This window comes from Debaryomyces fabryi, assembly GCF_001447935.2.
Source record: "Debaryomyces fabryi strain CBS 789 chromosome Unknown contig00082, whole genome shotgun sequence".
Lineage (NCBI taxonomy): Eukaryota > Fungi > Ascomycota > Pichiomycetes > Serinales > Debaryomycetaceae > Debaryomyces > Debaryomyces fabryi.
In genome coordinates this window covers 1-17,456 of record NW_015385508.1, presented here as the reverse complement: position 1 = coordinate 17,456, position 17,456 = coordinate 1, and the positions used below count along the sequence as shown (strand labels likewise).

Sequence of the window (17,456 nt, the reverse complement as noted above, 5' to 3'; positions counted from 1 at the left end):
GCGACATAGCCTGGTACAAAAATGTCGCTCGCAACTATTTAAGGCCCCAGAAAATATGAAACATTAGGAATAAAATAAGATGCATGTGTCAAATACAATAAAAATGAAGATTCCAGTAATAGATAGAGACTCAAAAGATGGTGATATTAACTATAAGGCCCCCAATTCCTTTCCAATTGGACCTAATTTCGTGAAATATAAGCATAACCCTATTTTAACGCCTAATCCTGATAACGAATTTGAGAACTCGTATTTGTATAACGCAACAGCGATAGTTATCGATGACCGGGTATTTTTACTTTACAGAGCACAAAATCAAGATAAGATTTCTTCAGTTGGGATTGCATGGTCTAATGATGGGTATAAGTTTGTTAGGTATAACAAGCCTATCCTTAAACCCACTGAATCGTACGAAAAAGGTGGTTGCGAAGATCCTAGAATTGTAAGAGATCCAGTCTCCAAATTATTCATTATGACCTATACTGCTTATGACGGGAAAGATGCTAGGTTGTGTGTTGCTACGTCCGAGAATTTATTTGATTGGACTAAATATCCACCTATTATCAACCCTGATTCAGATTGGCATGACATTGCTTTCTCTTCTGATAATAAGGAGACAATTAGAACAGGGTGGCTGAAGTCAGGAGCAGTATTTGTAGAAAAGCATAAGGATGGTAAATATTACATGATTTGGGGTGATTCTGCCTTCCATTTGGCAGAATCGACAGATTTGATAAGCTGGAAATTAACATCCAAGACTTATGAAGACAATATTTTTGCCAAGGGGATCTTCAATTGGCAGGATAAATTAATTGAACCAGGTGCAGCACCCATAAAGTTACAATATGAGCTGTCCACAAAAAATCACTATGTCTTATTCTATAATTCAGCTACTAGAGGTAGCGGAGAATACCCGAAGGGTACCTATGCCATATCTCAAATGTTGGTGGATTATGATGATTTATCTGGACCATTGGCAAGAATGGATAAGCCTTTCTTGGTTCCCGATTCAGATAATGAAATAGAAGGCCAAGTTGACCAAGTTGTTTTTACTGAGGGAATTGTTCAATTCCATGGTAAATGGTTTTTGTACTTTGGTCAAGGCGATTCTGAACTCGGTGTAGCAACATGCGATGTTTGATTTGTCTTGCTTCGAATCTGTTAAATGTTTTTAGATTGTTTTATATAAATGAATTATGATGAATTATTTTGCAATACTAACTTTACCTGCATATTTAAGTTGAAAGGAATGTAATTACTTCACCACGATTTCTTATTTTTAAGAACCTACAAAGCATCCTACTTTATGTTCTTTTGTATCTTTTACTTAGGCATTTTTCATTAAAAATCAAATTAGTGAAATTAATTGCAAAAACCCAAAAAAGTGCAGTTTTTCATAAAATACCAAATTTTATACCAAGAAATATTAAAAACTCCATTGGACATTTAAGTAAGCAAATATGATATAACATATTATCCTTGTGCTTTGCTATCTTTCACATTTTAATATTGAAACTATCTATGATAATAGGAAGTTAGAAGTTATATATTTAAAATTCGTGCGCGTACCAAACACTGGTTTATCTTATCTAAGGGCAAATAAAGTACACATTTTATACTGCATTAGTACGTTGCAAACATATAAGGTATGCCTTACACTGATGTGAAATTAAATTCAAATCTAAAGAATGTAAAATGTCCACTATGTCATAAACCTGAAGTGTATTACAATGATTTAGTATGTTCCAATTGCAATAATAATGAACTTGAATTGATACGAAATTCATGTATTGAAAATGATTCGATTAATGACGTTGCTAGAGACAAAATTAATGGAATATTTTCATCCTGTCAGAACGTTAAGGACTTGAAAGCTATAGAAATATCTCCAAAGCAACCCAATGAAACACCTCAGCCTTCTATCAATGCGATGAAAAGTTTGGCATTGCAACTAATAAAATTAGACATATTGAATACGAATTTGAAGATAAAAAATATAGATAAAACGCAGGAATTATTAGATTCAAGAATAAGTGAACTAACTGATACCATACTGACACTTCAAAATAAGCTTGAGACAAAGCAGGAAAAATTGGAATCAAATTGTTCAAAATTATTTAAGAATTTTGAGGAAACAGACGACGGCCTAAAATCAAAAATACAAGAATATAAATTCGAAAAGATTAACCAGATCAAGAAACAATCTATTCAGCTTCAATATAACAATTATAAAGTATTGAAAGAGATGGTATTTACTACAAATAATTCAAAATCAGCAAATTTTAATTATATTACTAAGCTTAAAGCAAGTAGTGCAAGTAATTTACTATTTCATAACAGATCTATTTTAAATATTAACGAATTTTTCAGTTTTAATAATAAGTTACCTCAAATCAACGAGTTTTTAGAGAATTTGATTAAATTACAAGTCCATTTACAAGTCATATTTAACATAGACACCTTGAGATTACCGTATTTAGAAGAATTAATTGGATATTTACCGGACTCCAAGTTTTATGATATGATACAAGAGAAGGAAAATTTCATGATAAATGGTGGGAAGCTCAGCTCAGACGAAATAGAAGAGGTAGAGGAAGAGAAAAACTCATCGGTTCAAGAAATGAATGTTGGTGAAGAAAGAGTTATCAAGCTCGGTAATACAATAAAGTTGCCCTTATCTTCTAAAACCATAAATAGTCAATTAAGAAGAGCGTCTTTAAATAAAGACGAATCTGCTTCTTCTTCCGCTAAGCAAAGAGAAGATGAAAAGACAACTCATAAAAAGGCATCTTCACCAATAAGAAGTACATTAAGTGGGAAGAAGATGATTATTTTGCCACATAAGATCCTCACTAAACCATTTACCAAATTGACTGCGAAAGAATACTTGAAGTTTTTACTGATAATTGTGAAGATATTAATTAATTTCAAAACATTTTTTTATTTCACTATTGATTCAATCCCAAATTTACACAAGCAGTCTTCGATGTTATCCAACACAATGAATCAATTTAGAAATAATCTGGAAGAAAAGGACATTCTGTCCAATTTTGAAAAAATATTAGAAAAAGTTGCTTCAATGGATAGGTATTTTACATATAAACTAAACGGGGTACAGAATTCAAAATCATCTGATGGAAATTATGACATGTCAACCAGTAATTTACTGTCTTCTAACGCTGGCACATTTAAATCGTTCAACACGCATTTCACTTCGATGTCGAATGCTAATTATGATTTGCATTCTCCTATTTCAGCTCCAAACTCCACTCATTCATTAAATAGTAGTGCAGTCGTTACACAAACAGATGGGAAACTAAGGCAGTTCTATTCGAAACATTTTAAAAATAGTATTCATAAACCAAGCGATCATGAGATATATGGCAACTTCAGCGAATCAAAAGATGAACAGCTCGAGTATAGCAATGATGCAGATGATGATCTAATGAACGAGTCTGAATTGAAAACTATTATGCAAAATGTCTACAAATTGATGGCAACGGGAACTTCACGCCAAAGGAATTCGAAAATAAATAATAAGTCTAAAAACCTTGATTTTAATGCGATCAATATGATAGCTCAATCAAAAGTACAATTGGACGAGTGGGATGTAGTAAGTAAGATGTACTGATCCTATTCATTATGTATATAAGTTCTACTGTGTATATTAGAGTATAATGTGTAAATTATGTCACATGATAAATTCCTCAAAATTAATCCCTACTCTTATCGAAGAATGGCTGGAAATAAGAGGGTGACGAATAATCTAAACCGATTGATTCAATTGAATTCTAGATTAGACAATTTAAGACATGTTAAACGATAAAGAATTATATGAGTTAAATAAAAAAGCCGTTACTGAAGGGTTTAACATTAAACCAAGAATTAATTATAACACTGTTGGTGGTGTCAATGGTCCGTTGGTTATATTGGATAATGTTAAGTTTCCACGTTACAATGAAATTGTCAATTTAACTTTACCTGATGGATCAGTAAGATCGGGTCAGGTTTTAGAAGTCAAAGGTAGTAAGGCTATTGTTCAAGTTTTTGAAGGTACTTCAGGGATTGATGTTAAGAAAACTAGAGTTGAATTCACAGGTCAAAATTTGAAGATTGCTGTATCGGAAGATATGTTAGGTCGTATTTTTGATGGTTCTGGTAGACCAATTGATAAAGGCCCAAAGATTTTTGCTGAAGATTACTTGGATATTAACGGTTCTCCAATTAATCCATATGCTCGTATTTATCCAGAAGAAATGATTTCTACTGGTATTTCTGCTATTGATACAATGAATTCTATTGCTAGAGGACAAAAAATTCCTATTTTCTCTGCTTCTGGTTTACCACATAACGAAATCGCTGCCCAGATATGTAGACAAGCCGGTTTAGTCAGACCAACTAAGGACGTTCACGATGGGCACGAAGAAAATTTCTCGATTGTTTTCGCTGCTATGGGTGTTAACTTAGAAACTTCAAGATTTTTCAAACAAGATTTCGAAGAAAATGGGTCATTGGAAAGAACTTCCTTATTCTTGAATTTGGCAAATGATCCTACAATTGAAAGAATTATTACTCCTCGTTTAGCATTGACTACTGCTGAATACTTGGCTTATCAAACTGAAAGACACGTTTTAACTATTTTGACTGATATGTCTTCTTATGCTGATGCTTTGAGAGAAGTTTCTGCCGCTAGAGAAGAAGTTCCCGGTAGAAGAGGTTACCCAGGTTATATGTACACAGATTTGTCTACAATTTATGAAAGAGCCGGTAGAGTTGAAGGAAGAAATGGTTCGATTACCCAAGTTCCAATTTTAACTATGCCTAACGATGATATCACTCACCCAATTCCGGATTTAACTGGGTATATTACTGAAGGTCAAATTTCTGTTGATCGTCAATTAGATAATAAAGGTATCTATCCACCAATTAATGTTTTGCCTTCATTGTCCCGTTTGATGAAATCTGCCATCGGTGAAGGTATGACTAGAAAAGATCACGGTGATGTTTCAAATCAATTATACGCTAAATATGCTATTGGTAGAGACGCAGCAGCTATGAAAGCTGTTGTCGGTGAAGAAGCATTATCTACTGAAGATAAGTTGTCTTTGGAATTTTTAGAAAAATTCGAAAAGAACTTCATTTCTCAAGGTGCTTACGAAAATAGAACCGTTTTCGAGTCTTTAGATCAAGCATGGGCATTGTTGAGAATTTATCCAAAGGAAATGTTAAATAGAATTAGTCCAAAGATATTAGCTGAGTTTTATGAAAGAGATAGAGAACAAGAAGACGATGATGAAGAAGAAGAAGATGCCGATAAATCGCATGACAATTTGATTGATGCTTAAACCTTATTAACTTTAGATTTTTTAGTTTTATTTTATTTTATTTCATCTTATTTTACTATATTTATTGTCATCAACTTCCTTTTTTGTTTCAAATCTAAAATTATAGCAATAAAATTTTCGTTTTATTTCTTGTAATTATCTTGCAAAATTAAAAAATACTTTAAAGATAAATGTAATATGGTCTCATAAAATGCCGATCTATTATAAATAACATGATATTCACAAGTATATACTCTCGTTCGTTATATAAAAGATTCTAATGTAACAAGAAATTATTGGAATTCAAAGAAATATAAATTATTTCACTATATTACATAGATGTTAAGTTTAGATTGATGCTTCTTGTTCTCTTTTCAAATTACCAATGTGATTAATAGCAGAACCAGCTTTGAAAAATTCAATTTGATCTTTAGACATAGTATGCTTACACAAAATTTCAAACTCAGTACCATCTTTTTTAGTTACCTTCATTCTTAAAACTCCTCCGTTATTACCATCCTTAGCGATCATGTCCTTCAAATCAACTGTAGTTAATAAATCACATGGAGAAATTTTATCATAGTCAGCTTCATCAGCAAAGGTTAAAGGCAACATACCTTGTTTCTTTAAGTTTGTTTCATGAATTCTAGCAAATGATTTAACTAAAATAATAGAACCGCCCAAAAATCTTGGTGATAATGCAGCATGTTCTCTTGCAGAACCTTCACCATAGTTGTGTTCCGCAACAACAACCCATGGACGACCTTCATCCTTCCACTTCATCATTAATTCTGGAATACCATATTGATCCCCATTTAAGTCATAAGCTTTATTAACTTCTCCAGTATCCTTATTAACAGCACCAATTAAAGTATTGTATGAGATATTTTCTAAGTGACCTTTATATTTCAACCAAGCACCGGCAGCAGAGATATGATCAGTAGTACATTTACCTTCAACTCTAAGCAATACATTGGTAGACAATTCATCTCCTGACCAAGGTTGGAAAGGATCTAATAATTGCAATCTATCAGATTCTGGCGATACGTTAACTTCAACATCGGTTTTTGGTTGTGGGTTAGCTTCTGGGTAGAATTCTTTACGACCCTTGATAAATCCACTGTTAGGTAATTCCTCGCCTACAGGAGCTTGAAATTTAAATGATTTTCCATTTTCTAATTGAATGGAGTCAGTGATTGGGTTGAAATTCATGTCTCCTGAATAAATCATGGCAGTGACCATATCTGGAGAAGTTAAGAAGTTCATAGTATTTCTGTTACCATCATTTCTTGCTCTAAAATTTCTATTAAAAGAAGTGAAAATTGCGTTAGATTCGGTAGAAGTTTTCGAAACATCTGTTCTGTCCCATTGACCAATACAAGGACCACATGCATTAGCTAACACGATTGCACCATTTTTCTCAAAGGTATCAATTAATCCATCTCTTTCAATGGTAGCTCTAATTTGCTCAGAACCAGGGGTAACAAAGAATGGAATCTTTGGCCTCAAACCTGCATCTTCAGCCTGTTTAATAAGAGACACAGCACGAGACATATCTTGATAAGAAGAGTTGGTACAAGATCCAATCAATCCTGCACTGACGGTGGAAGGCCAGTTTTCCTTCTTTGCGGTATCGCCGAATTTAGAAATAGGCGTTGACAAGTCTGGAGTGAATGGTCCATTAACATGAGGTTCTAACTCAGATAAGTTGATTTCAACTACTTTGTCATATTCAGCGCCTTCGTCTGCCCTCAAAAAGTTGAATTCTTTATTTGCAGCATCAGCTGCCTTAGAAATTGGTTCTCTGTCTGTTTGAATTAAATAACGACGGTGGGCATCCTGATATGGGAAAGTCGAAGTAGTGGCACCAATTTCTGCACCCATATTACAAATAGTGGCCATACCTGTACACGACAAACTTTCTACACCATCTCCAAAGTATTCAACAATATACCCAGTACCACCACGAACAGTTAAAATACCTGCCAAGTGGGTGATCACATCCTTTGGTGAAGACCAGCCAGATAAGTGGCCAGTTAATTTAACACCTAATACCTTTGGAGCTTTCAATTCCCATGGAGTACCAGTCAATGCATCCACTGCATCTGCACCCCCGACACCAATTGCGATAGCACCTAAACCACCTGCATTTGGAGTATGTGAGTCAGTACCTAACATCATTAAACCTGGAACAGAAAAGTTTTCTAAAACGATTTGATGTATAATACCTGAACCTGGACCCCAAAATTGAATTCCATACTTTTCACCACAACTTTGTAAGAAATCAAAAACTTCCTTGTTCGTAGCGATGGATTTAGTCAAATCGTCTTCAGCACCATCTTTTCCAACAATTAAATGGTCACAATGAATAGATCCAGGGACAGCTGTCTTCGACATACCACATGTCATAAATTGTAATAACGCCATTTGGGCAGATGCATCTTGCATCGCAACTCTATCAGGATTCAATTTTAAGTATTCTTGACCTCTGATATTAGATAATTGTCCTTTGCATGATGCTAAACTCTCTTCTGGATCGACCAAATGAGAATATAAAATCTTTTCTGCTAATGTCAATGGCTTATTATCCACGATTTTCTTGACCACATTCAACTTTTCTATCAATTTAGCGTAAGGTGGAGTTCTTGACACATATTCTTGGGGAACGTCAAGAGATGAATATTTGGCTTGAGTAGCTAACCTTCTAATCCCATTAAGGGTACGGTGTGCTCCAATAGATTTTCTAGCACTTAACATGTTAACGTTTTGCTATAGTACAAGATTCTATATAGACAATGATTTACTCTAATTTGAAATTTTTCACTATTTTTGTGGACCAATTGTTTACTTCATAGATATTATGACTCAGAATAAATTTTTTGATATCGCGTATTTGTTCATAACCTAACTTGATTGCAAAAAAAGTAATTAGCGATATCGAGATTCTCAGAAAAATTTCCATTAAAATATAAGTCTATATTAAACTGTAACTAACTAACGTCTCTTGGTTGGATTAAGCAACTCAATTTCCAGGCCCTATCTTCTTCCTTTCTGTTAAGTTGACAAACCTTCCATAATTCTAATAAAATCAATTCTTGTAATGGTGGAGCAGGAATAATGTTATATTCATCCAGATCAGCAGTTTTGTTTGCACCAATACCAAGTAATAAACTACTTCTCCTACGTTCACGAGAAGTATTAGTATCAGCATCGATATATGAAGTTTGTAAACTTTCAATATCAGCAATAATTCTTGTAGTCTTCAAGTATTTATCAATATTAATAACTTTTTGGTTCAAAAACGAGTTTGCCTTTCTGTAATTAGGATTTCCGTCAGTAACAAACGTCAAATCTTGTAAAAACAACGAGAAATACGGAACAATTGGGATATTGTACTCGTTAGACACCAAAAAATTTCTAAGTTTTGTCCTGTACACATTGAAGTTTTTCTGGGGGTGGATGATTCCAGACAAATATTCGTATAATTCTTTATACTTATCAGATAAATCTACCCAAACCTTGGTCAATCTTGTGATCAAGTGGGATTGCAACGAGGTAATAATTGAAGCCAATGAGTTGAAATTTCTCAAATATAAGCATGATATGGCCACCTTCAACCATGTCTTAATAATGTTGACCCTCATCTTTTGGTTAATTTTAGGTTGTAAAATTGATTCTAAAACGTAACCAGACAAACAATTTGTGAATAATAAAGACTGTCTAATGTTAGGGGCTAATTTTAAGTGGGCCCGTTTGGCAGTAAAATTCTGGTTCAATAATTCATCAGGTTTAATTGAGCAGAAAATGTGCGACTCAATTAAGGTTAGCTGTTTGGCAAGTTCCAAACCGTTAAAGTCCAATAAGTTTGGTCTGTAGTTGGAAAGCACCCAACTTTGATCACAAACATTATACCATTTACTTAAGATACTAGCTAAGTTTAATGGTATGAATGTTTTGGTATTAATATATTTTGCTGGACACCAACTATCTCCCAAAATCGCTCTAAAAGTCAAATTCACTTTTTCTATGGTTATCAATTGATTCTTAGTTAATAATGAGTTTGAAGAAGACGTCTGGTTGCCTACCCCTAATGGTAAAGATAATGACATGGATTTCAAACTCGAAGTTGATGACTTTGTATTGATTCTAGATAACTCGTAACCATCCACCATTGAATATCTTGATGAAAGTGTGTTATCAGCAAAGCCACTCGACCGCTTTCTGTTAGACCTAGTTACAGTAATACTTCTATTAATCAACTGTTTCTCTGTTCTTGGTCTGCGGTTGCGCTTTTGATTTTCAGTTAAAGGTTTTGAGGATAATCTTGCTGCAATCTCTAATAGCTTTAAAGAATCTAAAGGTAAATAAACAGAAACTCCTTCATTAAAAAAATTAACTAGCGTCGTTAATAAAGAACTATCTGCTTCATGATTCCAGTAAGATTCTAGCCATAACTGGAACATCTTGATAATCAATTTCCTCCTATTCTTGAGTCTCATTTCTTCACCAATGTCTGACTTTTCATTATTCTTAAATGTATTATGATTCATTTCAAATCTTGTAATTAATTCTTCTATGAAATCAATTCCATTAGCAAAACTTCTGAAACAAATAAAGAACGTAGAAACAAAAAAGTATTCTGGCGGCGAGACCTCGTTTGTTAAGGTATAGACTAATCCCTTGAAAGATGCTCCTAGTAAGTTACCATTTTCATCCACCAACAATTCATCATTGATATTATGTCTTTCAGCACTCACTTCTTTGTTTTTAGTAGTAAACTTTTCGAATTCAGGATTAGAACTGAACGAGTCATCAGTCCCAAGTACATCATGTAGCATGTTTGCTCCGCTTGGAGTTATACTCAAGTCACCAGTTTTTCCAGATCTCATCATAGAGTATCTGTTAGAAGACTTCCCTTTAGGAGGTTGTAACGTATTTAAATTACGACCTTTAAGCATCTGAGTTTTGGCAATTCCGATAGAGCATTTCTTGATAAAATCCTCTGGCTCTACCTTCATTTTCGAGTAGTCAGGATAAGCTCTTTCTGAGTTCAATTTGAAATCTCCCGTAACTTCTAATAACCTTCTAATAGAAGATATTGTTTTACTGATAGATCTTATCATTCTGGCCGCGATTTGAATCAAATCACCACCTTCTTGGGTATAGTAGTAATCTTTCATTGGAGTACTCTGAACTCCCTTTTCGTTTATCAGATTTTTTTGATCTTCATCGGATTCATTCAATGTCTTCATAATTAAGCTCTTCACCCCTGATACTAAGTCACTTACCAAAGATAATAGCACATCTAATGAGCCATCTAAATCTGCAGGCTTTTCAGATGAGAAGTCTGAACCTGTTTTGGAAATAAACAACAACTCTCTCAACAATAATATGACTTGATGAGTTACTGTTTCTAAAATATCACATCCAACGGAATTATGCTCAATTAAATCAAGTCTTCCAATAATCAAACCTAAGTAAGAATACAATAAACCATTGATTTCGGTTATCCTTTGCTTTGCTTGCGGAGGAGATGGTAACAATGGATAATTATTCATATCATTTTGTAACTTCTTTTCATTTTCTCTTTTGATAATTTGTCTACTCTCAATTGACCATACCTGTAAGAAAGAAATCGCTTTCTTAGTAACTTGATAAACCATCAATGTCAATATCTCAATCTTGTTGAAATTTGATGTTCCCTTAAACTCATTTGCTTTTACCATTAAATTATACCAATCAGCTAATAGAGATTTACGGGTTTTTCTTACAATTTCTCTTTTAGTAACAATTTCATTTGTTCTTGATAGGCAATCAGTTTCTTGTAATAAGATTCTAACCCCATCCCTAATTGAATTCACTACTCTGGTAGAAAAGGTAAACCTGCCACGACGATTCTTATGTGATAGAGGGTTTATTAAGAATTTACCACACGAATGAAATAACGGTTTTAAGTAAGCGCTATTCGGTATTCTTCCAGTATCTTCTTCTAAGTCTTCTGTAGACTTCGTTTCATCTATATTATCATCATTAACTGCAATTGTGAAATAATTCATTGGAATCCAGCCCCGCTGTAATGAATCTACCATAGTTACTTCACCCCATCCTGAGTCGTCAATAGTGTGTACAAAAGCCAAATCATCTTTCTCAAATGACAAGCATATTGAAGCATCAGACTCAAGCTGTAACGATGAAGAATCAAATGGGTGCAAAGCCCTTATAAACAAGGAAGACAAATCTTCTTCATCCAACTGATTAGCCGATGATATTGATCCTGGTATGCTTTCGTTAACATTCTCCTCGGTTGTATCTATTTCAGCAGTTGTATCTGAATCTTCATATGATTTATTTCTTGGATCGAGTGAAGAATCGGCATACTTAATATTCAAACCACGGGCATGTTCCTCCTCGTCTGCATTCTTTCTATCCTCGAGACTCATTGAAGCAATAAACATGTCAACTTTTTCTTTCTCTGATACATTTTCTCCATCATCCCCTGGAATTTGCTCAATTTTTTGTAACAAATCCTTCCTTATTGGAACATCGTCGTTATCAGTAGTAGAAATGCTTGCTTTTTTTACAACCTTTAAAGGCGAGATTCTAGAACCTCGTATGTTAGTGTAAGAACTTTTACCACTTATACTTTTTGAAGAAATCAGACTACTATCCTCGTGAACATTGTTAAAATTGAAACTTGAAGAGTTGCTTAGCATTGGCTTGTCCAGATAAACACTATTTCTTACTGAATTATCAGCACTGTCAATTTCATTGCTGTATTCGTTATCAGATCCTAATATACTTGATCTATTACTTATTGTGCTCACTTCTGATTGTGGACCATTAATTACATGATCTTCCTCTACATCATCTTGAAGTATAGGCTCACTTATCTTTTGATAGTATGAACTTGTTCTATCATTGGAATTTCTATTATTAACACTTAATCTGTTAGCCTTCTCAATGTTTTGTTGGAAGGAGTTCATGAACTGAAACGAATCTCCTGAAGTAGCCATATTAGATTGCTGCAAAGTCATAGATAATCTCTGAAATTTTCTACTCAAATCCTGCTGAGGTAAGAGCGTGGTTTTTCCATGTGGATTCAACATGTTGTCAGACCCCAGTTTCATAAATCTCCCATCTGCACCCACTACTGGAGTCATATCATCGATAGGGTCATTAAATGACGATGTCATATTGACTAATGGAGTAGCATCTTCATCGAGACCCACATTTCCCGAAGATAGAGTTTCGTCATTGAGATCCAAACTATTCTGACTATTTCTGAGCAAAGAGTTGTTAATAGAGCTGAAGCTCATATCGCTCTCGTTGTTGGCTGTCATATAGCTCTGCAATGTCTGGTTGCTATCCCCTTGCATAATTGGCTGGAAATCGTCGTAAGACACGTATTGAGTACTCCCTGTCTCACAACTACCGTGAGATGACTGACGGCGGTCAAACTCATCCATAGATTCTTCTTCTCTCCCATCTTCTTTTATTTCTTCAGGTATATTATCACAACTATTTTTAAAGCCAAATTCTGATTCTAACGGAGAATAGACACTCGACGATGTACTAATGTGTCTATCATCTACTGATAAACGAGGTGCTTCATACATAATTAAAACCTACTTTTATCCATTAAATTAATTTAAGACAGACCTCCAATTATAGTTCTCTTCTATTATAGTTTAAGTACCTTGCGAATTTCACAGTTTCTGAACGTAAGTAAGTCAATAACCTTTCTAATTCAGTTGTTGATTAAAATCGCGTATGAGATTCAGATTAAAATTTCGTGTAAATTTTTTTAACGCGTGTGCCTTTAACGATTTTTGATGGTTTCACTAACAAAGAGCTTTTTATGAGCCACTGAAAGAAGGAGCATTGGTACGACATATATACCGGCCGTTTTGTTTATATGTAGGCAGAGGCCTATTTCACTTCCTATAACGTAAATTCTAGGCACCTAAGATCTATAATAAAACAGCAAGACCGTTTGAACATGCAATGAGTTTATCTCACAGTAGAATGTAGCAGACATTGTTGTATGGGTTACAAACTCCTTTAAAACAGTTGATGAATTCAGGGGTAAATTCAGCGTACGTCCGTGGGATTTTACCTGAGTTTGTCACTAGAGGAAGAATATAAACCTATCCTGTTTAAAACGGCACGACGAGATTCAATTATGAGAACGGACTCATGGTTCGAACACGGCCGTTTGAGGTTTCGTAGAGGAATCAAAGACCCAGATGGCCAATATTTTAGGCAAATTTGGTAGCAATTACAAATAGGACCATCAACAAGATGATGTTTCAAACGCGATGCAGGCAAGAAGAATATGTCGTTGCTTGTATATATATATCACGGACAAAGGTAGTTAATTACTCGAAGGAAAGATAACGAGTTGATTTTTGAATGGCTCACAATGCCTGAAAAAAGACCATCCTGATAGTGAGAAAGTATGCTGAAAAAAAATATTTGTAGAAAAAGTGTATACATTAAGAAGCCTTCGATTTAAGAGAATATTCAGACACTTTAAACGCAATGGTTCTGTTTACGTGTGCTACGTGTTCTACTTCCCAGGACGAAGTTGAGATGTCTAAACACTTGTCTTCCACAAGACATAAAAAAGTTACGTTTGATCCATTAAATGAAGTCATCGAATGTGAAGAATGTGAGGATTCAAATATCCATCAGTTGCTGCTTTTAAGATTTGGGTTGTCTGACATGGCTCTTTTGTGCCAGCTTTGTTTGTCTAAAGATGAAAAACCTTCCACGCAATATTCGCTCTCTAATGGATCTCTTTTGAAAAAGCTTGAACAATACTATAAATTCCGAGATATCGAGTGCCAATTATGTCTGTCAGATGATAAGTTATACGTGGGTAATAATAAATCCAATGGAGACCAGCTTATAGTATGTAAGAAATGCTTACCAGAAGTATCAAACAATCAGATTAACTTTGTTAGCGAAAGTGATGATAAGTTCCTTTACGAATTGCTTGGTATAAAAGAATTTGTTTCACCATCTAATGCAAAAAAAGGTAAAGGTCGTTCAAGAAAGATTGGTAGAAAAGGAGGCAAAAATTTTAAGGGTAAGACAGCTAGTAAGCTGAATGGAAAGCTGGTATCTAAAGATGCGGAAGAAAGAAAGGCTCATTTCTTTAATTCTAAGGCCAATTCTATGGCTATAAAATCTGGTAAGACTATTTTGGCTGTTGGATCTAATGATACAAGTCCATCTCCATCGAAATCAAATTCTAGAGTGTCCACTCCAAGACCAACGACACCGGTCCACTCAAGGCCAAAACAAAATACATCAAAGGATAAAAACATTAACAGAAAGATTCCTGTACCAAAGAATGCCAAAGTTACTGGTGACAAGCCTAAAGATAAACATTCCAGTAATAAAAAGACCCAGAATTCCTCACAAAATATCACAGCAGCTTCACGTAATAATACAAGGAAGAACAACGATAGTAATACACCAAGGTTAAACAATATTTCTAAGGAAATTGAAGGTACTAAACAAGTTAATAGTAAAAAAACTGAAAAAGATATAAATAGAAGGACTCCCGAAAGTAAGAATTCTGATAAAAAGGCTAAAGATAAGAAAAAAACAGAAACTTTTCTGTCTGAAGAAACCAATCCAGATCTGAGTTTGCTGAAAAAGCCAGTTAAAAAGACTCAAAAACTAAAGAATACTAGTAAAACTGATGATACTGGCGTATCCAAAGATAATAAAAGTAGTAAACAGAAGTCAAATGAAAAGGCTAATTTTCACAAATCAATTTCTAAGTCTGATAGCAAAAGCATTAAGCTAAATGAGAAAAAACCCGAGCCATCAAATAATAAGAAGAAATTAGATAAGAATAACAAACCCAAGGAAGAACTGCTAATTATTCCCTCCAATATCAAGAAATATGAGCCATCCATAGAGCCAAAGTTATCTTATGATTCTATGCTCTCCTATTTCCAAGAGATGTCATACAATTTGTTTTTAGAAGAAAAGATGAGTATGCACTCAAATAACAATTCATACCTAGAGTCAAATGAAATGACCATTGAATGGTATGCAGATCAAGATAAAAAGCACAAGCAATTTAAATTGAATATTCTATTAACTGATGAAATAATGAATAGATTTATCTCAAAGAAAATGCAGTCTCTCAAGAAATCACCATTTTCCTTAAATCAATCAGTGTTTTTAATATTGGGCGATGAAATTCCCTGGTATGGTCAAATTGTTACTTCAGATACCAAAAGCGCCACTAAGGGCCGCCGTGGTGGTCTTAAAGTTTTGGAAATAGTTATTGAATTATATAAATGGAACACTCAGCCTTTGCCACATGCTGTGAATGTCAAATGGTTAAAAATCTTACCTGTTTCAATTCCAGTTAGCAGAGTATTCATTGCTATGTCAAGAATTGAGAACCCAAAATTTATTAACATGATTCTCGGTAAGGAACCAATAAAGCAAATTGTATTCAAGAATTATCTAAAGTTTACCAAAGATACGTTTAATGAATCTCAAAAAGTCGCTATTCAGTCTGTATTGAATAATTCTATCACTGTGTTACAAGGGCCTCCAGGGAGTGGTAAAACTTCCACTATTTACGAAATTATATTGCAATTATTGGACAATTTGAATACGTATCCAATATTAGTTGTTGCAGCCTCTAATATTGCAATTGATAATATTGCAGAAAAATTGCTTGCAAAACATGGAAGATCTATTTTAAGGATTGTTTCAAATGAAAAAGAAAGAGAATATAACAGGGAACATCCTTTGGCCTCCATCTGTTTACATCACAAAGTTTACGATGCTCTTCCTTTGGCGATGAAACAGACTATTGATGACATGAGAAGATTCAATGGCCCTAAAGTCAGTCAAAACCAATATAAAAAACTATTGACTAAGCAAATTGAACTTAGTGATATTTTTATAGCACAAGCAAAGGTGATATTCACAACAACAGTTGTCGCAGGTGGGAATCAATTAAAATCGGTTAAAAAGTTACCTGTTGTTATTATGGATGAGGCTACTCAATCTTCGGAACCAACAACGTTAATCCCATTGTCTGTTCCTGGTGTTGACAAGTTTGTGTTTGTAGGTGACCAAAAGCAATTGAGTAGTTTCTCCCAAGTTCCAAATTTGTCTTTGTCTCTCTTCGAAAGAGTTCTTTTGAATGGCACTTATCGTACGCCTCATATGCTTGATACACAATATAGAATGCATCCAATGATCAGTGAGTTCCCAAGAAACAGGTTCTATGGAAGTCTATTGAAGGATGGTATAACTGCTGAGGATAGAATTTTGGAAGGAATTCCCTCCAACCCCGTCTACTTCTGGGACACTTGTGGAGCTGCACCGGAAGAAAGGGTTAAGATCAATTTCCGTGAAGACAGAGGCTATACATATTCCAACAAAAGTGAAATTTCGTACATCACAAAATCAGTACTAAAGTTAATCTATGATAAAGGTATACCCAAATCTGAAATAGGTATTATTACTCCTTATAGAGGTCAACGTGACTTGATTTCGTCAATTCTTGTTAAAAATGATTTAATTAATCCTGAAAAAGATGATATTCACGTTGAAGTCGATCGTGATGATATTTATAATGAATCAAAACCTGTTACAATTCATACCGTTTCTGATATAATGATTGCATCCATCGACGCATTCCAAGGACGTGAAAAAGATTTCCTTATTATGTCATGCGTAAGATCCAACAAAGAAAACAATATAGGATTCTTGGGAGATGAAAGGAGATTAAATGTTGCGTTGACTAGAGCAAAATACGGTTTGATAATCATAGGAGATGTGCACTGTTTACGTGAAAGTAACCCATTATGGAAGGAATATTTGGATCACTTACAGGTTCATGATTCAATACATAAGGATGATGAATTTTTGTACTAATTTGGTCCATCTTATTTATTAATTTATTTATTTATATCACTTGGAAAAAATAGTCATTGTTAGAACAGAAATCACATTTGATTTGATAATAATAACAACGAATGTACTAGAGAAATAAATTGTATAGCAATAATTTTAGACTTAATCTAAGTAGACTAAACGTTTTAGAAGTATATATAATATATCAGGTTGCATTCTTAATCTAGATGC

General features: G+C 34.2%; 6 protein-coding genes across 6 annotated transcripts; 4 read left to right on the top strand and 2 right to left on the bottom strand.

The window, feature by feature from the left end:
* Positions 1-103: 103 nt before the first annotated feature.
* Positions 104-1,141, top strand: AC631_03662 (uncharacterized protein; the record flags this gene model as incomplete). The annotated part of the gene is made up of 1 exon (XM_015612491.1): positions 104-1,141. One exon carries the CDS (start codon positions 104-106, stop codon positions 1,139-1,141), a length of 1,038 nt encoding a protein of 345 aa, XP_015466669.1.
* Positions 1,142-1,648: 507 nt separating this feature from the next.
* AC631_03661 (uncharacterized protein) lies at positions 1,649-3,631 on the top strand (the record flags this gene model as incomplete). Its single annotated transcript, XM_015612490.1, has 1 exon — positions 1,649-3,631. The coding sequence occupies one exon, from the start codon at positions 1,649-1,651 to the stop codon at positions 3,629-3,631; it is 1,983 nt and encodes a 660-aa protein (XP_015466668.1).
* A 181-nt stretch (positions 3,632-3,812) lies between these two features.
* On the top strand, positions 3,813-5,345 carry VMA2 (H(+)-transporting V1 sector ATPase subunit B; the record flags this gene model as incomplete). Its single annotated transcript, XM_015612489.1, has 1 exon — positions 3,813-5,345. The coding sequence occupies one exon, from the start codon at positions 3,813-3,815 to the stop codon at positions 5,343-5,345; it is 1,533 nt and encodes a 510-aa protein (XP_015466667.1).
* Positions 5,346-5,672: 327 nt separating this feature from the next.
* ACO2 (aconitate hydratase) lies at positions 5,673-8,081 on the bottom strand (the record flags this gene model as incomplete). Its single annotated transcript, XM_015612488.1, has 1 exon — positions 5,673-8,081. The coding sequence occupies one exon, from the start codon at positions 8,079-8,081 to the stop codon at positions 5,673-5,675; it is 2,409 nt and encodes an 802-aa protein (XP_015466666.1).
* Positions 8,082-8,314: 233 nt separating this feature from the next.
* Positions 8,315-12,940, bottom strand: BUD5 (Ras family guanine nucleotide exchange factor; the record flags this gene model as incomplete). The annotated part of the gene is made up of 1 exon (XM_015612487.1): positions 8,315-12,940. One exon carries the CDS (start codon positions 12,938-12,940, stop codon positions 8,315-8,317), a length of 4,626 nt encoding a protein of 1,541 aa, XP_015466665.1.
* A 925-nt stretch (positions 12,941-13,865) lies between these two features.
* On the top strand, positions 13,866-17,246 carry AC631_03657 (RNA helicase; the record flags this gene model as incomplete). Its single annotated transcript, XM_015612486.1, has 1 exon — positions 13,866-17,246. One exon carries the CDS (start codon positions 13,866-13,868, stop codon positions 17,244-17,246), a length of 3,381 nt encoding a protein of 1,126 aa, XP_015466664.1.
* Positions 17,247-17,456: the final 210 nt, after the last annotated feature.